Source organism: Acomys minous (genome assembly GCF_964271855.1).
Source record: "Acomys minous genome assembly, chromosome: 16".
Classification (NCBI taxonomy): Eukaryota; Metazoa; Chordata; class Mammalia; order Rodentia; family Muridae; genus Acomys; species Acomys minous.
In genome coordinates this window covers 16191726-16218268 of record NC_140498.1, presented here as the reverse complement: position 1 = coordinate 16218268, position 26543 = coordinate 16191726, and the positions used below count along the sequence as shown (strand labels likewise).

The following is a 26543-nucleotide window of genomic DNA, read 5'->3' as shown; positions in this document are numbered from 1 at the left end:
AGAGCTGCTGCTTACTGGCTTGCTTTCCCTTGCTCAGCCTTCCTTATAGGACCCAGAACTGGCCCAGGGATGAACTACCCACAATGGGCTGGGCCCTTAGCTGGATATTATAGAGGCATCATCTAACTGAGGTTCCCACTTTTCAGATAAGTCGTGTGTGTGTCGAGCTAACATAAGACTAGCCAGGCTAGCTTCCCACTCACCTGTAGACAAGGATAAACTTGGATTTTTGGTCCTCTTATTTTTGTACCATCATGCCCAGTTTATGTGATTCTGGTCTACAATGAGAGTCCAGGACAGCCAGGGCTCTATTATACAAAGAAACCCTGTCTCAAAACAAAAACAAGTACTGTGAGCTGGAGAGATGGCTCAGTGGTTAAGAGCGCCACCTCCTCTTCCATAGGTCCTGAGTTCAAGGCCCAGCAACCATATGGTGGTTCACAACCATCTATAATGTGATCTGATGCCCTCTTCTGGCCCACAGGTTTACATGCAGGCAGAACACTGTATACATAATAAATGAATAAATAAATACATCTTTAAAAAAAAAAAAAGCAAGTACTGTATCAGGTAAGCCACAGTCATGACCTAGGCTATATGAAACTGGTCTTCCATCTAGAAGAAGGTTACAGTTTCCTTTGGATATTAAAGGGCTTTAGGGAGGGGGGATGTTTTATTCATTTTGGTTTAGTTCTTAAGACGGGGTCTTGTTATGGAGATACAAATGGCCCAGAACTCACAGTGTAACCCAAACTGCCTTCAAATTTGAGGCCTTTCTGCTTGTGTCCCCATCCCTAAGTGCTGGTATTACAGGCATGTCCTAAGTAATTTGCTTTAAAGCAGCACTTCTCCACCTGTGGGTTGGGACCCCCTTGAGGGTAAAATGATCCTTTCACAAGGGTCAATCAGACATCCTGCGTGTCAGATTTTTACATTATGATTCATAAGCAGTAGCAAAATCACAATTATGAAGTAGCAACAAAAAAATGAGTTTATAGTTAGGGGTCACCACAACATGAGGAACTGTATTAAAGGGTCACAGCAGTAGGAACACTGAGAGCCACTGCTTTAAAGAATTTGGAGGGCAGAGCCAGGAGGTCAGGGAAGCATCACCTCTAAGGATCGATGATGCTCCATCAACTCCACTGGTGGGTGACTGACTTTATAATGGGCTGCAACGTATGCACCTGTTATTGTGCCCTCCCAGAGTCCTCAACTCCATCTTGGTTTTTAATTCTTCAATGTTGACTTTTCTTAGAAATCCTGCAAGTTCAATATAGGAGATGCTCCACATTTGGAGGTGGGAGGCACGCTAAGCTCCAGCCCCTCCCTGCTGTTCGTTCACCGACTCAAGGTGTGGCCACATCACCCAAGCCCAGAACTTGTTAGTTAAGAACTGAGCTTTGGAAGTCAGCACTGTGTGTTCCACAGATGATCCAGTCCAGGCTGGCCAAGGGGCAAGACGGCATCAACCACCCACCGAGCCACTTGCTCTCCACCTCGCCAAAGGGAACAGGTCCACAGTTTCCACAGCAGCACCCAGTCTCTGTTTTCCTTCATGCACCATTCCGTCTGAACGGAGCTCATCAATTGTGTGTTTCTGACTTAGTCATGGGACATCTTGTCCACTGGAGGCGCTTGACAAACATCTGCTAGTGAATCCAACACTGCAGGACTTTCCTAAGGCCTCCGACTGTCCACATTCCCAGAGACCATCAATGTGCTGGGCTTGTATACATCCTATAGTCGGGACAAAACTGCCCTCCCCTCCCTTTTCCTCTTACACAGACAAGAACTCCAAGGTCCAGCCAGTGTGTGCTCTAGAAACTTATGTTAATTTAATCAGAATTTAAATTATCAGAAGAACCTGCTGTGTGGCCCAGTGCGCTGGAGTCCCTTCCTCTCCAAGGGGATTTTGGGGGAAATCGACCTGAAAAAAATCACACTGGTATGTCTGATGGGCACGTGCTTTGTAAAGTGTTCTGTGGCTTTTTTGAGGACAGGGTCTCACTATGCAGCCTTAGCTGGCCTGTAACTATATAGACCAGGCTAGCCTCAAACTCACATAGATCTGCCTGTATCTGCCTCCCAGGTGCTGAGATGAAAAGGTGTGCACCACCACACTCAGCTACCAAGAATTGTATGTGAAGAAAAGGTGTCCTATTCCAGGAGGCATAGGTGCCAGGTATGGTTCTCAGGTACTTGAATGATTAAGGAACTAATCTCCCTACCCAGGAAAGTCTCATGTAGCCCAGGCTGGCCTCCAGCTCACTATGTAGCTGAGGATGACCTTTGACCTTTGGACCACCCTACCTCCATCTCTTCAGTGCTTGGTATCACAAGATCAAACCCGGGGCTTTGTGCATCCTGGACAAGCTCTGCACCAACTGAGTTACATCCCAGCCCAGGAACTGAATTCCTCATTGGTTACATTAGTGGTCACAGGAACACAGGAGCCACAGCTTTCCTGTGTATGAAGTGTGTGTATAAAAGCGTGTTTGCATCTGTGCAGATCTGACCAAATATGCCCATGTTTGTGCACACCTGGAAACAAAGAGCCCGAGACTAAGACACACACACACACACCATCACTCAGGACGGCAGTTTCTAAGTCGTTACGTTTTATTTTGAAAGATTTGTCAAGCTCCTCACCATCATCGTGAGTGCTTGAATGGTTAATGAGAAGCAGCTTTTTCATGAAATGTTTGGAGGTGAACAAATTCTCAGCCTGTGAGAGCCAACCATTCCGTTGGCTTGGAAGTCTCTCTTGATTAGTAGGAGGTTTAAAGTAAAAGGGGAGGGGAGGGGCGCACATGCTAGGAACTTTATTACAGCCATGTAGATGTGAAAAGCAAACCAATTCACCGGCCTCACTTTCTCTACGTTACAACTTTCTTTGTCTTTCTCTTGAGTCTCTTTCCTGAAACAGCTTCCCATTGCATAGAACTCCCAGAAAGAAGCCCGAAAGACCATCAGAAGTTGAGTAGGATGACCCCGTGCAATGTTCTGGTCCACCCACAGCTCCCGTGGCTCGCCAACATTTAAACCAGTTGACCTAGGCTGCTGAGACCTGCTATCTGGGTTCTGACTGGTGGATCGTCAGCTCCCACAGCATCCTTGCCCAAATTTTGTATCTGTGTCTCTAACTTCCCTTTGCCTACCTCCAAACCACCAGGGGAAGACCCTAGGTTGCCCACCCCACTCGCCCCGAAGTGAAATAAGCCAAGAGTCTGATTGAGTGAGTGTTAGAGTCAAGTGGAAAAGAGAAATGAAAGCTAAAGATATCTCATGCTTGTGTAAGGCAAGGTTGTGCGGCTCCATTTCCAACACAGCCAGCGAGACACTGGACAGTGCAGGGGACGCGGGGGCTGTGGATGGGCCGCAGCCTCGGAGTCGAGTGTTGTGGGGAAATGCTGTGACTTGGGTTATAGTCTCCTTTTCTTTTTTTCTTTTTAGCACCGTTAATGGATTGAGTTAAATCTATGTTAGCACCTTCTCCCCAGGCAGAATAGACAACCATCCAAACATTTTTAAACAAGGGGGGAATGAAACGGGGGTGGGGGGGGAAGGGGAGACATCAGAGGGACCACAGCAGGAGGTGTGAGCTTAGATCACCAAATCCTTGTTGATGTCCTCTGCAAAGGAAGAAGAGACAGAGACGGAGTTAAAGTAAGGCTCTGCCACAGGAAAGCGGGGGGTGGGGGTGGGGTGGGGGCTGGTCCAGAAGAGGAAGGGGGACAGTGGAAGTGGGAGCAAGAGAGGGTAATAATAAACTAAGAACACATATGAAGGTGTCAGCATGAAATCCATCTTGTGTATAATCACTACACGCTAATAAAACAGACGCCGGGTGTCCATCCTAGCATCTGTTGGGCTCCCTCCCATCCCAGGACCAGGGGCCAGTGACCAGTCAAGGTCATTGAGAAGTGAGTGAATGGGGCCTTGATCTCTCTGACTCTGGCCTATCTCCATCTCTTGAACTGGCTGCCAAGTTGCACTTCCTGCTTCCTCTCCCTAGGCAGCCAGTTCCCAAAATAGTGCTCATACAGAGTGAGGACTGATGTTTGAGGTCCAGGAACGAGACCTCCCAGGGCACAAAGACTGAGCAGAGCCGAGTTAAACAGACAAAGGAAACAGACAGGATAGACAAACACCAGGCAGAGCCAATAGAAGGGAAGGGCCAACATCCCATCCTCAGGGGCACATCTTCACCCCTGAGCCCAGACACTCACGCTCCTTGATGCCGAAGCAGCCGGCCCACTCCTCCAGGGCGATGTACTTGTCGTTGTCTAGGTCACAAGTCTCAAAGAAGCGTGTGGTGCAGTGTTCCATGGGGATGAGCGGAGCGCGCAGTGGGGCCAGCTCGGTGTGAGACAGGTACCTGGCAGGGAAGAGTGTGTACCATTGTGAGCACGAGAGAACCCCACAGCCCAGAGGTGGGAAGCCAGTGGTAGGAGTCCAGGGCTGGGATCCTGGCTTTATACCCCACAGCGCTGCCATGGACCTGCAATGGGACCCAGTGCACCACACTACTCTCCTCTGAGCTCCAGCTTCCTACTCCATCTGACAAGGGAAGGATAGGCTGTCCCAGTTCTCAGTCCATGGGTTTCATAGTAAGGGCCACTTGGCTGAGTGTTGGGGACATAGAAACAATATATTCATCACCTTAGTTATGATAAGTCAACGTCTAGTGAGAGTACAATATACATTTTCTCCTTCTTCTTCTTCTTCTTCTTCTTCTTCTTCTTCTTCTTCTTCTTCTTCTTCTTCTTCTTCTTCTTCTGTGTTCTTTCAAGACAAGGTTTCTCTCTACAGCCCTGGCTATCTTAGGATTCACTGTGTAGACCAGGCTGGCCTCGAACTCACAGAGATCCACCCGCCTCTTGCCTCCTGAGTGCAGGGACTAAAGGCGGGCACCACCATCACCCAAACACACTATTGATGTTCAGTGTTCACACATCAACATAGCTGCAGGCACCCAGAAAAAGGTCTAAAAAGAGACCCAGCAGTCTTGTAACAGGGCTAGGATATAGCTCAGCAGTACAGCACCTGCCTAGACTCCCCTATTGAGAATCCCCCAGTAAAGGATTGGGGGACATGGCTCAGTGGTAGAGTGTTTAGCTAGAATCTTCCAGTAAGGGGCTGGGGTATGGGGTGGCTCAATGGTAGAGCACTTTCCCAGAATCCTCTAGTGAGAGGCTTGCCTAGCATGTTCCAGGCCCCGGGGTTCCATCTGCAGTGCTAAAAATAAGAAGTAAGTGAAGAACAAAATCTGGTGATGGCTCTGACTTCTGGGAGCCAGGCCTGACTGGGCAGGGCGGTGGGAAGGTTACACTGACCTTCACACATCTCTATACCACGCAACGACTGACTGACTTCAGGCTTGCCCTCTGGAGTCCCTCCCACTGTCCTCCACCCTGTCTTCCCTGCTGGCCTCAGACTCCAGAGCATGACCTTTACTTCTTTTCCTTCCCTTTCCTCAGAATCCCAATTAGTTGTCCCCAGAACACTAGTGCCCACAAGGGACTTTAGGGGACACTGTGACTCCAATGTTCTTCATAGCCTCCTGCTGACAGGAGACGTCACACAGAATCTGAACTAGCGAGGGCCCTTCCTTCACTGTCCTGTGAGAAAACAGACTCAGGCAGCTGCAAGGCCACTTGACAACTCTGACTAAGAGGAGGCTGGAACATTTCCCCAGCTATCCAGCCCTGACAATCCATCTAGAACTTTCTCTGGGCCACTTGGCACATGAGATCCGGATGTCCCCAGGGACTCTCCCCCTCCATACTCCCTGTGTCATTCAATTGGATCTCAGCCACTGCAAGAGCTTGGGAGAGGAGCAGCCGAGAGCTTCCCAGAGCTTAGCAGAGCCAGGCGCTGGGGGGTGGGGGGTTGGCCAGCAGGGTGGGCCATGTCCTGGTGCACAGCCGGACACACTGAGCAATGAGCATCTCAGAGGAACCCCTCTGGCCTGGTATCTCTCTCCCAGATAAGCCAGCAGGGTGGCCCTGCCTGTCGCCTGAGTGACCACCTGTTTCTGATATTCAAAGCAAAGAGCAGAAACAGTTACAGGAAGGAGCAAGTAAGTTGCCTCTTTGGGAGCTAAACTGGCCCTCTTTACTCTCATGGCTGTAAATGGAAGCCAGAAGTGACAGCGGGGGGGGGGGGGGGCCGGTAGGGACACAGGGGTACACAGTGTCATATCAGGCACTGCTCTTCAAACCCCTAGTAGGCTCCATAATGCCCAGACTACACACAAGAGCACCCAAGTCAGGAATTTTCCATATGGAAGCCACTGACTGGAAGTTTTAGCAGCTTCTGGGGCCAGGTGGGCTCCACGGAGCTGAACCTCAGGATGGATCCGGGACATGGCCATTGGGATGGCTGCTCTACTCTGCTGGAGGACCGTCAGTAAGCATGAAGAAGGCATGATCAAGACTGCTGTACCTAGGCCCTGGGTTGCATTCGAGTCTGCTCCCGGACTGACCCCCGCCCCCTCTCTACATGGGTCCCCTGTCCCTGCCTCTTTGCACTGCCAATTCTTTACTCCAACATCAGATGCTTTCAGGGCTTTCCTCCCCTCCCTTCCCCCCCCCCCAACCCCAAGCCTTCATCTTCCTTCCCTCAGCATGTTTCTTCCATGTGCTCTACCATCTCTAAGCCGACCCTGGAGTCTTGGGCCTCCTAGCCTCATCTAGCACTTCCGCCAGCCTCCATCCAGGACAGAGCTGAGCCTATGGTCCTACGGACCCTGACTCTTACCCATCAATGGGGTGCTGGTCCAGCTGGCCAAACTGCCAGTGGACAGGGAAGATGTACATTTTGTAATTCTTCTCAAAGTCTTGGGCCAGCAGGTCCACGGGGTGGTCCCCAGCCTCCAGGCGCTTCTCGTTCTCATGGATCTTCTTCACCTGCGGGGGGAGTGGAACCCTCAGGTGACCAAGGGTCTGGGCCCCCTCCCACCCGTGACAAGAGGCCAGCCAAGACCTGAGCTCACAATGAGAGGAAGAGGGTATGTCCCCAGACGGGAAGGGCCATAGCACCACCTGCCGCGAGCCACTACTACCTAAGGAGGCTTTAGAAGAGGCTGCGAAGCCAGGCGGTGGTGGCGCACACCTGTAATCCCAGCACTCGGGAGGCAGAGGCTGGCGGATTGCTGGGAGTTCGAGGGCAGCCTGGTCTACAAAGTGAGTCCAAGACAGCCAAGGCTACACAGAGAAACCCTGTCTTGAAACAACAACAACAACAACAACAGAAGAGGCTGAGAAAGCGACATTAGGTCTCCACCACGGGGCTAAATACGCTCGCTAAAGGAGAAGGCCTGTTGGCTCAGAAGGAATAAATAGGGTTATACTTTGAGGGTCTGTCTACTACAGACCTTCTCAGAGCCTCCAAAGGCAGCTGGAAGTTTGTGTCCTGGTATCCAGGCTGAAAGCACTCTGCACAGTGGGGGCGTAGGCCACCTTGGGGCTCGGTTCTAGGGATTGGCCCTAGATCTTTATCAGCAGGGTGGGTCTAGAGACTCGCACTGGTCTGAGCTGGTAGGAGGCTACTTACCCGCAGCTTCTGCTTCTCAGTGAGGAGGTTGTTGCCCTCATCTCTCTCATACAAGGTGACCAGGACGTTTTTGAGCCAGTCACGCATGCGCAGAGGGAACTCGGTCAGCTCGGAATCCAGGCAGGGGGCGATGTCTAGAGTACAGGAGACAAGATTAGTCAACCCAGACCTGCCAGAAGGCAGAAACACCACCCTACTACTCTCTCCCCCTTGCCTTACTCCCCTGGGCACTCCACTGGGCAAACTTGGCCATGGGGCCTCTGTCTCTCTGAACCAGACTCTTCTAGCTTGATACGCAAGGTCAGCTAACTGCATGGGGAAGCCCAAGGGCATTGTTACTTCCTGACTTACACTTAACCTGCTGAGGGGTACCGTCACTCCAAATGCTCTTGCACCTTTCTAGGCGATGGGCAGGGTGTGATCCCAGAAGAATTGGAGGCCAACCCCTGGGAGGTGTTTGACACAACCTGTACCTACAGGTTCAGCATAGCAACAGTGGGGAGAAGGCTCAAGAATACACAACCATCAGGATCTAGAGATTGTAACCCCAGCCTTGTCTTTGGAACACAACACCCCAGAATGCTACACCTGGAGATTTCCCTCCGAGCCCTCCTGGCACTGGGCTTAGCAAGAGACAAGAGAAGGCTCGTGCCTACAGTCACATTATCAGAGCATCAGCCTGGATCCAGGTAGGGTGGATGGATACCTGGGGGATCTGATGCCTTCTTGTCCTTGGCTTTGAACCCAAGGAATGCCCCTCTGCAGCTAGGACCACTGCCATGTGGGAGTAGGGAGCCCCACGAAGAACTGGATTGGGGAGGTGGGTGGCCTCAGAGGCAGCAACAGCCACTTGCTAAGGACTCCTTGGAACATGTCTCGCCTCATAGCCCAAGACTCCTCACCGACTTCCTCTACCCTGCCTTCTCTAAGGCTGTCTAATCTATGCCTTCCCCTGCGCATCCTAGCCCCGTCATTAAGAGCTCAGGGCTAACCATTGGATCATTTGTTTTGTTTCCTGCCCTCACTTCCTACAGCTGAAAAGCTCAGGCAGGGGAGGGGCCTCTCCTTTGTTTTAGTTTGGTTCCCATTGGCTTGCAGTGCTGGGGATGGGATGCAGGCTCTCGCTCTTGGGCACAGCAGGCAACTGCTCTACCGCTTAGCTACAGCCGCAGCCCATGGGGAAGGATGCTTTCCTTATCTAGAACATGCTACATATACACAGTTCATGTTGTCTCACAGGCAGTGGGTGTGGCTTCAGAGACTCAGGTGATAAGGAGACCCCAGAGCCAACAGAACTTGCAGCTTGGGTCACTAACAATAGGCCAGTCAGACCCCCTGGCATCCTCTTCAAACTCCCCAGCCTTCTAGAAAAGGCGGACAAGGAATGTGATGGAGTAAGGGGTACCTGTGCCAACAGAGGAACAAAGCCTGAAGAAAATGACAGGCACGCCCCTATTTTAAAATGTATTTATTCATTTGTTTTGGTATATATGTGTGCCCATAGTCATGTGTGCATGTGCACATGTGTGGAGGAGGAAGATTGCTCCTCAGGAGCCATCTAACTTTTTTTTTTTTTAAGACAGGGTTTCTCTGTGTAGCCTTGACTGCCATAGACTGGCTTTGTAGACCAGGCTGGCCTCGAACTCACAGCAATCTGCCTGTCTCTGCCTCCAGAGTGCTGAGATTAAAGGCATGCGCCACCTCACCCAGCCTTAATTTATTTTTTGAGACACACTCGTTCATTGGCTCACTCATTAAGCTGGCATGACTGGCCACTGAGCCCCAGGGATCTCCCAGGCTCCACCTCCCCAACACTCGGAGTACAGGTATGTGCTACCACACCCAGCTTTTTATATACATGCTTTACCCACTGAGCCATCTCCCCAGCTCCAGGGATGCCCCTATTTCCAAAGCATTTAAATTCAAAGATATTTAAAATAATTCTGTAGGCCTAGGTCAACCATTGTTTTTGGTTTATAGTACTGAAGTGGGAAGGATTTAAGTTAGCCTTATGAAAGTGCATTCTCATCATCGGAAAGGAAAAAAGAAAAGCATGGTTTGGTTGTCTCGGTGCAAGTGGGAGGCTCTGACAATTCTCTCTCTCTCTCTCTCTCTCTCTCTCTCTCTCTCTCTCTCTCTTAAATGTGCTTCCACGATGGCTGAGTCTTCCCAGTAGATAAGACGGCCTGAATTCATTTTATGAATGAGTCCACTGAGGCTCAGAGAGGGGATGAGGTTTACCCAAGGTCAGCAAAGGTTATCAGTGAGGGCACAGAGCCATCTCCCTGAGGAGGAGGCCGGAAAGCAGGAGGACACTCACATTTGCATGGCCCGATGTAGTCCAGGTGGAGCTTGTGGCCTTTCTTGGTGCCCTCCAGGGTGCACTTGGTGGCAAAGAAGTGGCAGGAGGAGTCGAACGTCTTGTTGTCATTGCTGCATACCTGTTGGCCAAGCACAGGGTACCTCTCCTTCAGTCCCAAAGCCCGACCTGGTCTCCCTTGCCATTTCAAGAGATGGGGACAGGGCAACCCAAACAACAAATGAGAACAGCCAAGGTATCACACACAGCATGAATTAGAGATTGGGGAACAGAAGTCCACTCTGGACCCCCACTGTTCCACCACATGAGGGCCATGGGTGATTTTAGAGCAGGGGACACGTCTGAGTACTCGCTAAGACACAAAGGACAGTGAAAGAGGGCTGTGGAGAAGACACCCGTGCGTGGGAAAAAAGTACACAGCGCGCCAAAAATCTATTATCCTTCTGAAAGACACAGCGAGGCAGGTGAGATGGCTCAGAGAGCAAAGACCCTCAAGCCAGGTGTGGTGGCGCACACCTTTAATCTCACCCCGCAGGCTGCAGGGGCAGGAGGATCTCTGTGAGGTCAAGGCCAGCCTGGTCTATAAAGCAAATTTCAGGCCAATCAAGGGCTACACAGAGAAACTTGTTTCATTAAAAAAAAACAAAAAACAAAAAACAACCAAACAAAAAAAGCTTGCCACCAAGTTTAATGACCTATGTTTGATCCCAGGGATCCACATGGTTGAAGAGAATTGGCTCTGAACATAAAACATGGCGTACACACATGTGAGCACGTACACACATAGAAAGAAAGGGGGGTGGGGGAAAAAAAGAGAAGTTAGGAAGAGGGGAAGGAGGAAGGGAGGAAAGAAAGAAGGCAACAAGAGCTGATGACATTTCCCTAGTTGACAAGGATGCTCACTAAATGTGGCTACTTTCAGAGGATGCTCTTGGCAGAGTACCCGTGGGAGTCTGGAATTGGTCCACACTCAGCAAAATTCAGCTATAGGACCAGTCCCTGGTGAAGACATTTTTGCCGTGTCAGTGCTGAATAGCTTTATGCATGCTGGGTAGGTGCTCTATCTCTGATCAAAATCCTTATTCCTTTATTGTTTTAAGACACTGTCTCACTACATTCGCCAGGCTGACCTTAAACGCAGTGTTGTAGCAGAGCCAAGCCTTGAACTTTCAACTTCCCTCTTACTCCAGCCTTCCTGTACCAGAGATGAAAGGCCTGAACCACCAGGGTTTGCCCAAATAAAAATGAGGGGCCAGTGAGCTAGCTCAGCAGGTAAAGGAACCACAGGGTGGAAGGAAAAAAACTGACCCAGCAAGTCCTTGGACCTCCACATGCATGCATGCCACACACACAAAAGAAAAAAATGTTGTTAATAATAATAATAACAACAACAATAATAACAATAACGATGATGATGATGATGATGATGATGATGATGATGATGATAATAATAATAATAATAATAATAATAATAATAATAATAAAAAAAAGTATGAAGAAGAGTGCATTCCAGGCAGGCATGGTGGTGTACACCTTTAATCCCAGCACTCAGGAGGCAGAAGCAGGCGGATCTCTGTGAGTTCGAGGCCAGCCTGGTCTATAAAGCAAGTCCAGGTCAGCCAGGGCTATCATACAGAGAAACCCTGTCTCAAAAACCAAAAACCAAAAAAAAAAAAAAAAAGGAATGCATTCCATCTGAGATTATATGGCACGTAGTGATCATTTCAACACAGAGCCAGGAACCTGGTGGTACAAGGACATTCTTTTAAATTCTCATCAGTGGCTGGAGAGGTGGGGCCTGGCAGGCTCTCGCCTATGACTCAGCTCCACTTTCCTGTTGTGACTGGTCCTAGGGAGAGGCCTTCTGAGACTGGAGCTGCCTTACTAGGTCCCCAATGCTCACAGATTTTCTTAGCAAACTCTGTCTGTCCTTTGCAGAGCCCCAGGCCCCTTCTCTTACCTTCTCAAACTCGCCAATGGGAGCGGGGCAGCTGGTGGGGTCCTGGCACACACACATGGGGGTGTTGCTCTCATCCAGCTCACACACCTTGCCGTGTTTGCAGTGGTGGTTCTGGCAGGGGTCTGGAGAACAGGGCATAGAGTCAGCTCACTGGGTGGGCACGTGCTCCCACACCACACAGATGGGAGTTTGGGGCTCACAGCCTTTGCCTGTCCTCTACTCCCAACACTGGAGTTGTGGGCATCTCCTTCCCCGTGCCCAATCCTCTGTGCTCAACCATGGAGTTTGGCGGGGTGGGGGGGAGCAGTTGACTCAGTCTGGGGATTAGGAGTTCAAGGTCAGGACTAAGGCATTTTCAGAGGGCTGGAACCTCAGTCTGGGGACTCAGAAACCTGGGGTACATATGGATCCCCCACCCCCATGACCAAGACAACAGCTCCCACAGTGCAGCAACCACAGTGCAGCATTTCCACATCCAAAGCACTTTCTAGAATGACTCGGCAGATTGAGCTGTTGTCATGGATTCGGTGAGCTGTGAGGTCCAGTGGAACAGGATCAGGTGTCCGCAACGGAAAAGGAAGAAGAAGAACAACTCAAGGCCACAGAAGACAATGGGCCCAGCTATGACAGGAAACAATGGCTGGGCATGGAAGAGGAAAAGGATATGACTCAAGACCCCATGCCCAGCCCCTACTCCAGCATGCCCTGCCTGGCTCTCTCCAGACACTTGTAACTAACTGTCCCCTTGAGAAAGCTGAAGTGATGCCAGGCATGGTGGTGCATGCGGATCGCTGTGAGTTCGAGGCCAGCCTGGTCTACAAAATGAGTTCAGGACAGCCAAGGCTACACAAAGAAGCTCTGTCTTAAAAAAAAAAATAAAATAAAATAAGAGAGAGAGGGAGAGGGAGAGGCAGGGAGGAAGAGAAAGCTGAAGTGGGTGCTGGGGATTTGAACTCCGGGCTTCGTGTTTGTGCAGCAGGTGATTTTACCCACTGAGCCATTTCTCCGGAGCATCACCCATCTGCACCACTGCTTTGTTAAGATATGGAAGCCCTGGTTCAAAGGATTCAAACAAGGTTCGAAGTCCATGTAGGATGCAGTGAGTCCCTGTAGGCTGAAGCCTGGGACCCTGAGTCACTTCCTCTTTACTTGAGGCATTAGAATTTACGTCAGGCTCCCTTCCCTACACGCTCTGCTTCCGTGGGCCAAGTGGAAATCGAAAGAGCCAGTCAGCTTTCTCAGATGGACTCCCAGAAGTGGCTTGCACTCAAGCTGAAGCCCTGGGGGAATCTTGGTGACCAGATGTGACCATGACCTCTGTGGGAATGTGACACCCAACTGTGGAGTTTCCTCTGCCCTTCACAACTTAGATGGCCTGGCTATAAATAGATCTATCCCAGACTCCCATGGCCTGAGGATTCCCAGCTGGCCTGCCACAGCTACCAGGGCCCCACAATGCATCTCCTTGGCCAGAAACTCCGGGTGAGCTGTCCTTGGGCCTCTACCCACACAGTCAAGTGACAGGGAAGAGACTTACTGTCAGCCACCACATCCTCAACAGTTTCCTCGGCACCATCCTCAAACTCTCCCATTTCCACCTGGACTGGGTTGGCACCCACGGGTACCTGGCATGGAAGAGAAAAAAAAATGAGTCCAGGGGCTCTCACCCCACCCCAGACCTGGGAGACAGTTGCAAAGGAGGAAAGGCCTGCATGAATCTTCAGAAACCCACAAGAGAGTGTGAGGGACACACAGAACAAAGATGGGCTGGGCCCACATCACAGAGCAAATGTCAGGGTGGTGATTTGGGTGGACTCCTGTAGTTGTTATTAGCCTCTTCAATTTATTATTCTATATTAAATATGTCTAGAGCCCCAAAATTCCATTAAGATGAATCAGAAGCCTCTAAGCTGTTAGGACAAGAAGCCACACCAAGCTATCTCTGCCTGCCAGGCCCAACTGAGTGGATTTCTCTGTTACATGCCAGGGGACACTGTGGGTGATAAAAAAAGAAACCCAAATGTTTCTGAGTCCTCCCAACCTCAGGGCTTAACGGAAGGCTTGGGAAACAGTCAGGAGCGTCGGGGGACACTCAGGCTAGTAGCTGTTCCCCACGTGCACACAAGGAGAGAACGCATGTCCTGTTCCAGTGGGGAGCCCCACTGCCCTTGTCCGGATGGCCCAAAGGAAGGAACCAGGCAGAAAGGGGTCAGAGGTGGGGTCACCGTCACCATGCCACATACGTACCCCTGTCTCCTCTGTCACCGTTTCCTCCACCACTATCTCCTCGGTGGCTTCAGTCTGCTGCTGGAAAAGAGAACAGGGTTCAGAGGGCTGGTCAAGGCCAAGGCCAGCTGTCTCTCTGAAGTGTCTCCGGCCGGGAACACAAGCCCGGAGGCACTGAGGTCTCAGGCTAGCACATACAGTGCAATTCCGTTCTCCCTCCTTCCTTTAAATTTTTTTTAATCACAATTGTTTAATTTGTTTGTGTTTATGTGGGGGATGGAGTGAGTACCCATACTGCAACGCATGTGTGGAAGCCAACGGCCAATGTGTGGAAGCTGGCCCTCTCCTTCTGTGGGTTCCAGGGACCACACTCAGATGGTCAGGCTCGGCTGCTGAGCCATCTCACTGCCCTCTCCCCTCTTTCTTTCTTTTTATCAAATATGGAATGCTCCAAGCATTCGTGTGTCCTCTTGCACCAGGGCTGTGCCAATCTTCTCCGTTTCGTTCCAGTTTTAGTCAATCTAGGCCTGAAGCAAGCCCTACCCCGTCCACCCCCGCTCCGTTAATTCACTTCATTTGGACAGGATCTTTCTCCAGGCTGACCTTGAACTTGTCAGTTATGTTTTAGGCCTCCGAGAACTGGGATCAGGAGCTTGAGCCATCACACTGGGCTTGTTGTATATCCCTCCCACAAACCACCTCCCCCGTCCATTATCTTACTGCCTGGAGCACTTCTGCTGGTCAAGCCTCAATGTAACAGAGGCAGATGCACTCCCTCTAATTCACAGATGGGGAAACCGGGACCCAGACAGAACGAGCATCCTCTGTGACTTCTAACAGTTGTCGACCCTTCCTACCCCTCCCATGGGACCCCATTTTATTGCTAGTAGGAAATTCCCTCCTGACTTTTCAGACTCCAGGAGGAGCAGGTAGGGTGACACAAAACTTTGAGTGCCCCTTCCCCCCACCCCCTCCCCCCTTCCCCCACATGCAACCCAGACTGACTGGCTGCACCCTTACCCTCGATTGATTGGCTGCAACCTCTTCCAAAATTAACAGTAACCTCACCAAATGTCAGTCAAAATCTGCCTGCCTGATGAGTTTGGCCAGAAGCTGCCATCCACCCACTAGTGAACAGAGCAGGGAATTCTGGTTTGAAAGGAGCTGTTCTGAGCGGGGAGTGGCAGCACATGAAACTCCAACCGTCAGGAGGCTGAGGCACAAGTGGGGTGTGGGGACCAGGAGGCAAAGCAAGGAGCACAAGAGACCATGGAGGGAACTGGGGGCTCGGACCTCGCTCGGCCTGATTGGCTCTCTTTGAAAATGTTTCTGTTCTGTTTCATCTTACTTTTCATCCAGCACATTCCCTGAAGATGGAGTAATGGTCACTTCTGGTTCATTCCAGCCCCTCCCTCTCCCAGCAAGCCTGCCAGTCTTACTCCAAGATCTGATCGGGGCTGCCCTATCCCAGACTTCCAACAGCCTCCAGTGTCAACATCGCTGTCTGTGTCTTCTGTACCCATCAGTTACTTATAAGCAAAACAGTTCATGAACTCAGAAGCCAGCCTGTCCCTTTCTCTGAACGTAGTTCCTTTGCCAGCTTCATTCCACCAACAGGCCCTCATTTCTGCTTCTGACTCCCTCAGAGAAGAGGCCAGGTCCTGCTAAAGGGAGCTGAAACTAGCGTGCATCGTGCAAGCTCTGACCTGTCTTTTGGTTACAGAAGCTTTTTTTTTTTTTAAACTTCACTGAATAGTATCCTCCCATTAATTCTTCTAACCTTATTGGCTTAAGAGAAAGTTTACTTATTTTTAATTTTTTAAGGCTTATTTATTTCCTGTGTATGAGTGCTTTGCCTGCATGTATGTCTGTACACTACATGCATGCCTGGTATCCGTAAAGGATCAGAAGAGAGCATCAGATCCCCCGGTTGTAAAACACATGTTGGTTCTGGGGATTGAACTTGGGTCCTCTACAAGTGCTCTTAACCACTGCACCATCTCTTTAGCCCTTATTTTTATTTTTTTTTAAGACAGGATCTCACATAGCCTGGGCTGCCCTCAAACCCACTATGTAGCTGAAGATGACTTTGAATTCCCAATCTTCCTATGTCTCCCAGTGCTCCCTAAGGCCAGGTTTAAGCAATGCTGGGGACTGAGCCCAAGGCTTTGTGTATGAATATTGTTTAAGCGCTCTACTGAGACACACCCCTGCTGTCTGCCCGAGCACAGAAGGCAGGTTCCAAGGCTGGAGAAACCGAAATATGCTGCAACTCAGTATCTTTGGGTACTTACAGGGGCTGCCAAGGCCCTCCCGGCCAGGCAAAGGAGAAAGAAGATCCAGGCCCTCATGGTGCTGGGAAGCCTGTGGGGAGGAGAGAGCGGGAACCATTAGGACAGACTTCCTCAGAGTTCCTGAGTGATGACGGGAATGTTAGCCTCTCGGCAGTGTAGAAGAAACCTCGTTTAGAGCTGAGATGCCCTTTGAACCTCCAACACCCATTGTCCTACTTCTTGATGCAAAAAGCAGACCAGGCCAGGAGTCTCCAGGGGGAAACTCTGCAGCTGCGAGCCAATGGGATTGGCTTTTCTACTTCACCCCACCCCACGCCCTCAGTTTCCTTCTATTGAGGATCTATTGAGGTACAGAGTTTTCTATTTATGGTAGTGAGATGAAGTCTCTGCTCTAAGTGCATTTATTTCAGTTTCTGAAAGTAACTGGACAAAAGGCAACAGGCTCAAAAGCCAAGTTGGGGCCTCCGATGCCTCTTGTTCTAAGACTTTTGTCCCCTATTTCTCAAGTTCTCCCCCCCCCCCCTCAATCTCACCCCCACGTTCCCTCCCCCTCCCCTTCCCTCTTCTCTTCCTCCTCCCCTTCCTCTTGCCCTCCACACCCTCTCCTCTACAATGGGAAAAGTCAACAGGAATCAGAGACAATGAAACATATTTAAGACAAGGCCTGGGTGCCTGGGGGAAACCGGAGGCATCGTGATTTTCTCCACTCTGCTCAGAGGGACAACATTTCTTTGGGTTCCCCAAGGACATATCCAGATGTGTCCCTGTGTTTTAGAAGGGAGGTCAGCTAAGATCTAGAAAGTTCTTCCTAAGGCCTCCTTCCTCAAGCTCGTGGTCTATCCTGTCTCTTTCTACGGCCACACAGAGCAAGCCTGTCCCCTCTATCCCTCCAGAGCTTCGGGTCAAGGGAGGCATGGCGACGCCAATTCTTCTTGGTTACCCAAGACTTCCCCTCTCAGCCTCTTCCCCAACCCTAGCTTCTTCTGTGACTTTCTCAATTGACAAAGCTTGGTGCTGGGGGATGCCCTGGCAACATGGGCAAAGCTACCAGGCTCAGATTCAATGCCCAGGAGTGCCACTCTACCTCAATAATCCCTGTCTGCATGTATGGATTAAATTCTTTGTTTTCTCTAAACCTTGGCTCCCCATCTCTCAACAGAGAGGGTTGGAGCTGGTAAACTTCAAGATGATGGACGCAGTCTTTGAAATGCTTGCAATGGAAAGTTGGGTAGGGGTAGCTGAAGAAAAGAGCATATGCTTAGCTTCCAGACTCCAGCTCCAAGCAAGCAAACTAACAAACACAAGGGAAGCTGGTCTTGGCATCCGCCCTCCTCTAGTATCCACCTTCTTCCCTCAGATAATAGTACTTGGAAGAAAAAACAAAACAGAACAAAAGTCTAGATTCCCAAGCATCTTTGAGCTGAGGGTGTGGCGCAGCAGTATAGCGACTGGCTAGCATGCATAAGGCTCTGAGCTCAGTCTACAGCACCACAGAGCTATTCAGACAAGACCTGGGTAGCAGAACAGGCAGAGGAAGAAGACACCATAACAGTCCCATGCTAGGCCTAAACCGGAAAGAGCCTCACCCCCTACTTCATGGTGTGGGCATGAAGTGAAACTGCAAAGAAATCAAATAAATTGATTTGGGAGCTTGGCATTTGCCCCAGGACAGCTCTGCCTGGCAGAAGGGTCTAGTCTTCCCTTTCTAGGCAGTTTCTGGAACATTCTCTCCCCTCTCACAGTTGTTCACTTGTTTCCCTTCTTGCTTCTCCATTTGGAAAACACGAGTCCGACATCCTCTGAGTGTGGCTTTGGGCAGACGGAAGGGGAGAGGGGGCATCAATGAGGGACTTGTCTGAAGTTGTTTGAAAAGGAAACATCAAAGCGAGGCTGGCAGCTAGCGGCCAAACGTCACCCAGTCCAGGCTTCAGCAGCAGAGAAGTCAGATCGCTGGAGAGGTAGCCAGCCAGGCTAGGACCAGACGTGTCATAAGCCTCAGCTTAGAGGGCTACAGTGACAACTCCGGAGCCTGGGTTCCTCATCTGGGCAGAAGGAGGGGATCTTGGGACCCGGAGACTGCCCTGGCCCCATCCTTCACTCTCACTCTGCCCTGTCTAAGGACCTAAGTCCTGGAGTGCTTCATGGCCTTAAGCTCAGAGACTGGGTAAGGGTAGGAAGAAAAGCAGACATAAGGACTCTCAGGAGAGATGGTCACTGTCTACATGTTGGTCCTGCGGGATGCTGCCTCACTGATCCCAGAATCCCTTTTCCTCTAGATGTTAGGGTGAATAGATAGAGAAGCCCCTTAACTATTATGGATGAACAGCCATGTTGCCTGCTTGTCCGTGAGACATATTTCTGAGGTTCTGGCTAAAGAGGCTGGAGTCCGCCCTACAAAGTCTGTTGGAGGCACAACAGTCAAACCATACAGGTCAGAGCACAAGGTCAAGGCCCTGTCCTTAGTACCGGGCAGCCATGATCTTCTACACTCAAACTAAGTCCAGCATGCTGGGCAACATACAAATACCCTTTGGCGTTTCCACAAACCACTTTCCAAGGAGGGCCTGAGGCAGATTTTTCTGCCCCATTATACGGATGAAAAGACTGAGGCCTAGAAAGGAAGACCCATGCCTCTATCCAGCAGTCCAGTGCATGAGTGACAGGTATCAGCATGGTCTCTCAACTCTGTGTGATGTTTCCCTTGGCAGACACCCACCTCTGGGTAGTCATTAGGATGGTGCCCACTTGGGCCAAACTGGCCTGAGACGCAGGCAGGAAAAATGCCCTGAGCAGGGGAGGAAGTGGAGGTGTATTACCATTGGCTTGGTGACCACCAAATGCAGACACCCCTGGTTGGCACCCTGACGTCTCTTTTCCCTGTTCCGTACATTGAGTCCCTTTCTTCTGCCTTTATTTGTTCTGGAGAGAGCTGAAAACTCAGCCTGGGCTGCCAGCAGGACCTGAAGCAGGGGTCACTTGTTTAGCTCTTTGGATGGAGGAGTTGGGATGGAAAAGTACAACCAGCCCCTGGCTCACTCCCCTTCAAACCTAAAGGGGCTCCTAGGAGCTCCCTGAGGACATGGAGGTACCACTGCGTATCAAAACCCTGGGGCAGCCTCAGAAGTATGGGCTTTCAGACAGTGTGGCTCAGAGCCAAAGTCTCTTCGGATGATCTAATGTGGTGGGAAAGCATGTGGCGAAAGGCAATCTCAAGAGAACTTCCTAACAGTCTCAACGAGCTAGGCTGGCCTTGAACTTGATCTGTAGGCAAAGATGGTCTCAACCACCAGATCCTCCTGCCTCCACCTCCCAAACGCTGATTACAGACCTCAATCAACACACCCAGCTCTTTTGTTCTGTTGGTTTTGGGGTCTTTTGGGGGCGGGGTCAAGGTCTCACTATGTAGCCAAAGCTGGCCTCAAATTTGTGACCTACGAGCCTCTGCTTCTTGATGTGCTAGATACTACTAGGCCAGGCCACAGGGATTACTGAACCTTGAAATGCTGCCAGTGCGGATGACTTGTTGAGAAAGCCTGCTCCAGAAGAGCAGTGTCCTCCAAAGCCTAGGGCCTTGGTACATGTTGGACTATGTCTATGCATGAAATTACAAACAAGCAAACCAACCAACCAGGAGTTGAAGGGAGCACTCAGTTGATAAAGTGCCTGCTATAGCAAACATGAGACCCTGAGTTCAGATCCTCAGTATCCATGTAAAAGGCAGGCATGGCAGCACATGCTTGTAGCTCCAGCACTGGGGAGAGGCAGAAATAGGAGGGTGCTGAGCCTTGCTCACCAGCCAGTCCAGTCCAGCTGAATCAGCAGGACAGAGGCCAGTGAAAGACCCTGTCTCAAAAACAAAGTGGACAGAGCCTGAGAAACAACAGCTGAGACTGAACTCTGGCTTCTACAAGCACCTACACACAAGTGCATGCAAGCCCTGTCCCCCACTCAGAGAGAGAGAGAGAGAGAGAGAGAGAGAGAGAGAGAGAGCGCAACTGGGACTTGAGAGTCCTGCAAATTTTGGAGTGTCCCTTCTCCTCAGTTGCTCCAGAGTCCTTGTTTTTCTTTCTGTTTATTGTTGGAAAGGATGAAGCTATGGGAAGTGGTTAGAGTGTCACAGATGCTAAAAGGTAGAATTGGTTCTGGGCAGCTAAGAGGCGGCTCCAGAGTTTGTGGCTGGACACAGCCCCAGCGAAATTCCAGAGTCTCCTAAAGTGCCACGTTTCACTTCGTCTAGACCAGACCGGAGGAGTTCCTGCTGCCTCTGCGGCCTCTAGACCACGTGACTGGGTCCTGCTGGCAGCCCAGGCTGAGTTTTCAACCCTCTACAGAACAAAGAAAGGCTGAAGGAGGTTCGGCCATCCCTGTTGTATCAGGGGTGACCACAAATGGAGGGATAAGAAACATCAAAGTACCCAAGATGTGACATCTGGAAAGGACTAAGGGATTCCAAAGGCAGAAGATATGTAGCACGCCAACCTGCCCACACCCTTCCTGTGTATGTGGCAGACATTACTAATCAATCATATAAGCTTTTCCCCTCAAAGTCTGGAATGGCATCAGAATTTTGAACACCATTCTGGCAGCCATTACTAGTGGCTTGCCATTGTGGGCCGTGCTTCTACTTTAGACAAAGAACTTACAGCTTAGAAAGAGAAAATAACTCACTCAAATTCCTCCAACAAGGTGGTTTCTGAGCCAAACATTAAGAAATATCTAAACTTTCCCTGTGGTTGGTTTCTTCCATTGAAATCTGAGATCCTAATGCCACAAGGAGTACAGAGAGATCCAGAAAGATCCTTTAACCAGGGACTTTGAAATCAAGTTCCTGGAAGGACCGAGTCGCTATCTCTGTCCATGGCTTCTTTACTAGCTATTTATGGCTAGGCAGGAGAAAGAGGAGCTGATTTGCTGCACAACACACCTCTGGCCAACGCAGAGACTGTTTACCTAAGGGCTTCTGTTAAGTTATCATTTGTTGGCCCTAGTCCTGTCCCTGTGCAACCCAGCTGTCCCAGGAGTCACAAGCAAGGCTGGGAGGGAGCAGATATCTGCACTACAGTAGAGGGCAAAGGTAGCTTACTCAATCCCATAGACGGCTAGATGCTGGCGCCAGCCTCCTCTTTTGTCTAAATTAGAGGCCGAGGAGGGGCCAGTGGGAAGCAACTGAGTAACCACTTATAAGCCACGTATGCTGGGCCTTGGGCCTCATGGCCAAGTTACTTGGGCTGTGTAGACCAGAAAGGGAGGGAAGAAGTGTTGCTAATTCTGCATTATGCATGATTTAGGGCCTAATAAGCAAGGTCAGTTCTAAACTGACCAGAACATAACAAGATCCCCAACAGCTGGAGTCTGGGCTTGGACATCAGCCTGCTCTATAACGTCCAGGGAGTTTCCTTCCCTTTCAGAGTTTCAACTTTTGTACCTTGGAAATAATGGGGTCGGGTAACTCATGTGCCTGTGTTTCGGGGAGAGAAGGGTGTGTGTGTGTGTGTGTGTGTGTGTGTGTGTGTGTGTGTGTGTGTGTGTGTAAGAGAGAGAGAGAGAGGAAGAGAGAGAGAGAGAGAGAGAAAGAGAGAGAGAGAGAGAGAGAGAGAGAGAGAGAGAATCAAACTGACAGTATGTTTGTTTGAATCAAACTGACAGTATGTTTGTTTGCATCCTTGATGGTGTGTCAGTGTAGATGACATATGGCCTCACTTGGCATCTGCTAATAGGTGAGGATCAAGGTTTTCTTCTTCTCTGTTTCTTTTTTCCCCTTTTGTTTTTGGTTTTTCCGGACACAGTTTCTCTGTGTAGCCGTGGCTGTCCTGGAGCTTGCTCTGTAGACCAAGCTGGCTTCGAACTCAAGTACTGGGAATAATGGTGTGTGCTACCACAACCTGGCTCAAATACTTTTTAAAAAACATTTAAAGAGCCGGGTGGTGGCAGCGCATGCCTTTAATCCCAGCACACGGGAGGCAGAGGCAGAGGCGGTGGATCTGTGTGAGTTTGAGGCCAACCTGGTCTACAAAGTGAGTCCAGGACAGCCAGGACTATAAGAGAAACCCTGCCTTGAATTAAAAAAAAAAAATATATATATATATATATATATTTTGTTTTGTTTTGGTTTTTCGAGACAGGGTTTCTCAAAAAAATTTTTTTTAATTTTTTTTCAAAGATGTACTTCAAAAAAAAAAAGATGTACTTCAAGGGTCTCTCTCCATGTGTAGGTGTGCGTGCATGTATGTGTGCGTGCATGTGTGTGTGTAAGCGAGGACATCACTCAGGGAGAAGAATGTGAGGGTGTAGCTCATCCTGCACATATTTTTAGCCATGCTGGTGGGTAAAATCAGTACCTACATATTTAAACTCTGTGCCCCTGGTGTTTGTGTTTGCCTATTTATCTCCCCAGACTCATCTGCCGGCCCAGATGTCCTCGATAGACAAACATGCTTTGCCTCATATCCTCTGCTATTTAAAGCATATTTTCAGCTCGGAAAGCGGCAGCTGGAAATAGCAAGCCCAGCTCTGCTTCGGGCTGCAGAGCCCACAGCTGGAAGAGAATCCGCCCAAAGCCAGGGCCTCCCAAGCCTTCCTTCCTGTTTCCTCTCCTAAGACAGGAAAGGAGGCTGCTGTTAAACACGCAGGGTGCTGCTCTTTCCAAGGAAATCAGTGTCTGGGACTGGGATCTGGGAAATCTAGCTCAGATAATCACCACTTGACAGACTGGGAAACTGAGGCTAAAACAGGTAGCGTCTTTCTATACATCACCATTGGCTTTTTTGTTGTTGTTGTTGTTGTTTTTGAGACAGGGTTTCTCTATGTTATCTTGGCCATCCTGGACTTGCTTTGTAGACCAGGCTGGCCTCGAACTCACAGAGATCTGCCTGCCTTAGCCTCCTGAGTGCTGGGATTAAGGGTGCGCGCCATGCGGCTCACTATTGGCTTATAACCATGCTTTTGACCCGTGCGGCCCTTCCTTCCTTCTTTCCTTCTCTCCTTCCTTCCTTCCTTTCCTGTGTGTGATGTATATATGGTGTGTGAGAGAGAGACAGACAGAGAGAGAGAGCCAAAAGTCAGCATCTTCCTCAGGTGTCCTTCAGCTACCATGTCCATCTACCTTATTTTTTGAGGCAGGGGCTCTCACTAACCTGAAGCTAATGAGGCAAGCTGCCCTTGGAATAACAGACAGGCGTAGTAAGCACACCTGGCTCCTCAAGTCTGGGCTCAGGCTTATGCAGCAAGCACTTCAGACTGAGTCTTGGTTCCAGCCCTGATCTTTCTGTAGTGGAGGGCACATTGCTCTTGGGGAAATCTATGGGTTAAAAGGAAGTGAGGTTGCAAAGTGCTTCCCAGTGTGTGCATTAGCCCCTTTCAATGTGGCACCTTCTCCAAGGGAGGAAACCAGAGCTCAGGAGAAATAGGGAGGAAACCGGAGCTCAGGAAGAAGACAGATTAGTTCAAGGTCAAACTCCTTCGCCACACAGATCCACATCCTGGCCTACAAAGGGCAGTTCTAGAAGCTTATCGCAGTCCTAGGGGCCCTGGGACGTGGGGACAGGACCAGAACCAGGAATTTGCTGCCGTCCTTGTATTTGGGCGGGGTGGGGTGGGGTGCTGGTGGCGTGGGGGGACTGAAACCTGACAGTCCCTGAACGTTCCCAGAGTCCCCTCCCAGCCAGTAGGCAGAGACCCTAGGGTGAAAAAAAAAGGTTACCATGGCAACTCGCATTCCTCCCCGAGTGAGTCACTAGGGAGAAGAGCCTCTTGGTGGGTGGAGCTTGGAGAAAGTTTCAAAAACTGACTCCTTCTCAGAGCCGCCCCCTCCTCCCTCCCCCTCCCTCTGTGCGGCCTTGTCGATGTGGCAGCTGATGGCTGAGTTAACTCTCTCTTCCCTTCCCCCCAACCACTCCTTTCTGGTTTAGTCTTCCGGCAAATACAAACTTGTTTCTCTCTTCTTCGCATCGCACCGTTGGCACCATTCTGGGCGGGGGTTGGTATCTTAGACCTAAAAGCAGTGGATAGCCATCCTCTCTTAAACACACACACACACGCACACGCGCGCGCACACACACACACACACACACACACACACACACACGCGCGCGCGCACACACACACACACACACACACACACAGAGAGTCCCAATCACGTACCCACACCACTACACCTCTTGCACATGATTTTCAGAAACTTCCAGAGACACCCTGAAGCTCAAAGACCATTTTATAGGCTCAATTAAGTGACCTTGCTTGGAAAGTCTCAGGGGAATTCAGGTACCCTAAAGACTATACCTCTTCCTTAGGGCAGGAAGGCTACAGCAAGGGGAATGCCTATGTAAGACTGTCCACTTACTGCCTAAAGCTTGCCACCCCATATAGGGTCTGCATCTTACTTTAATTCCTATACTCGGATGGCTCAAGAAACTTCACCTAGAGAATTGCGAGTGGAGCCGCTCCCTCCCCTGCAGCTATGCTGTCTGTCCCTGAGGCAGATGACTGATGCCTGTTTCCTTTGGGTGAGACTTACTCTAGATGTCACACACAGAAAGTTTACAGAACAGCTTGGGGCAGACAAGCATCCAACAGGCTGGTCCGAGTCCCAGGCTGGGAGAGGCAATGGCCTTTCAGGCTGACTGACACCATGGGGTGATGGGGCGGGGGGGGGGGGGGGGCCGGGGAGACAGAGACTCAAGGAATGCCTCGCCCTGGCTGTTTATGGATCAGTTTACCCTTCTTGCAAAGTCCCATTGGACAACAAGGCTCTAATCCAGAACTGTCTGGCTGTTCTGGGATAGAAAGCCAGACCCAGCAAGGCTGCCAGCCAGACTCTCTCCGGGTTGGCAGTCGTGATGGGCAAATGAGGAACAGATTCCCAGAAAAGGAGGCAGCTGCCACCGAGAGTGACAGAGGACGAGACCAGCAGTCTCTGCCACTAGAGAACACACAGAGAGAAAGCGAGAAAGTGGTCCCTGGAAATCGCGGGTATTTTCTGCAGAGCTACAGAGATTGCAAGTTTCCCCTGTGGGTGAGCAACAGGCTTTGAGCCTGTGCCCCGAAGGAAAGCCCGAGCTCTCCAAACCCCTGAGGCTGGTCATGGGGATGGGACAGAGGGGACTGGTGCAGCTTCCAGAAGGGCAGGGGCCACAGGGTGGTGCATACCTCGGCACAGGCAGGCAGGCAGCAGGCAGTGGCGGCGGCAGAAGAGTTCTGGCGGTCTGAAGGGCTGCAGGAATGTGGCGGGGTTTAGAGGCAAGCAGCAGGAAGCCACTTGGAGCTCTGGGCAGGGTCTGTCCCACCCTCCGCCTCCACTCAAAGGCCCTCCTCCTCCTCTGTCTCCTCCTTCCCCCTGGCCTGCCTCCCCCTTCTCCCCAGAACCAAAGCTAACTGTCTTTTTTTTTCTTTCTTCCTTTCCTGCCTTGTGGTAGGCTGTGTGCTACCCAGCCACCCTGGCCTTAACCTGCCTCATCTGTTCTGGGGCTGCTGCCTAAAGAGACATGAGGGTCAGGACCAGCACAAGGCTAGAACAGGCCTGGCCTTGTTCAGAGCGCCTCCCAGGCTCGAAGTGTCCAAGGCATTACCCAAGAGCTGCAGAGACACAGTGAAGCCCTGTGTCCTGACTTTATACCCAGCTAGCAAACTCGAGTCTTCTCTTGGACTTAGGTGATGTGGAGAAGGACAGAGCAATTGTGTGTGTGTGTGTGTGTGTGTGTGTGTGTGTGTGTGTGTGTGTGTATGACAAAAATAAGCACACAATTTTCTCAGTGCCAACAAAACAAGTTGTCACTGGTGATAATGGTGGCATCATCCTTGATGATGAGGTGAGGCCTCCTTGGTCTAAAAAGTCCTCCAGAACTCTAGTGGCACCGACCAGAGCTTAATGAGGGATTAGAACTTAAATGGGGTGCTCGCTTTGGCAGCACATATACTAAAATTGGAATGATACAGAGAAGATTAGCATGCCGAGATTAACACGCAAATTCATGAGGCGTTCCATAAAAAATAAAAAGAACTTAGCTGGAAGTTTTGCATCATATGTTGGTAGATCAGAAACAATAGCCCAGGGTTGGTGGGGGAAGCCATTGTTGACATAGCGGGCTTCCATTTAGGTGTTGTTTGTTTTTGGACAAGATTGCATGCAGTCTAGGTTGACCACTCACTAAGTAGTGAGGATGACCTTGAACTTCTGATCTCCCTCCCT

The 26543-nt window shown here is 50.4% G+C and overlaps 1 protein-coding gene across 2 annotated transcripts; it reads right to left on the bottom strand.

Moving 5' to 3' along the window:
* Nucleotides 1–2600: 2600 nt before the first annotated feature.
* SPARC (secreted protein acidic and cysteine rich) lies at nt 2601–25661 on the bottom strand. 2 transcript variants are annotated; one of them, XM_084761568.1, is made up of 10 exons: nt 25505–25661; nt 16361–16430; nt 14088–14147; nt 13378–13465; nt 11841–11962; nt 9881–10001; nt 7561–7694; nt 6766–6914; nt 4233–4381; nt 2601–3635 (listed from the first exon to the last, which is right to left on the bottom strand). In XM_084761568.1, the coding sequence occupies exons 2-10, from the start codon at nt 16415–16417 to the stop codon at nt 3607–3609; spliced, it is 909 nt and encodes a 302-aa protein (XP_084617694.1). In that variant the 5' UTR covers nt 16418–16430; nt 25505–25661; the 3' UTR covers nt 2601–3606. The 2 variants fall into 2 exon arrangements, with proteins under 2 accessions (XP_084617694.1, XP_084617695.1); XM_084761569.1 differs by having other exon boundaries at nt 14088–14144.
* Nucleotides 25662–26543: the final 882 nt, after the last annotated feature.

What these genes read in the sequence shown, in the direction of transcription:
- SPARC (XM_084761568.1), bottom strand. Translation starts at nt 16,417, where the DNA reads ATGAGGGCCTGGATCTTCTTTCTCCTTTGCCTGGCCGGGAGGGCCTTG. An exon ending in TGAGGATGTGGTGGCTGACA is followed by an intron (nt 11,963 to 13,377) that starts GTAAGTCTCTTC and finishes CCTGTTCTCCAG; the next exon opens with ACCCCTGCCAGAACCACCAC. An exon ending in CTGCTTCGGCATCAAGGAGC is followed by an intron (nt 3,636 to 4,232) that starts GTGAGTGTCTGG and finishes CTTCCTTTGCAG; the next exon opens with AGGACATCAACAAGGATTTG.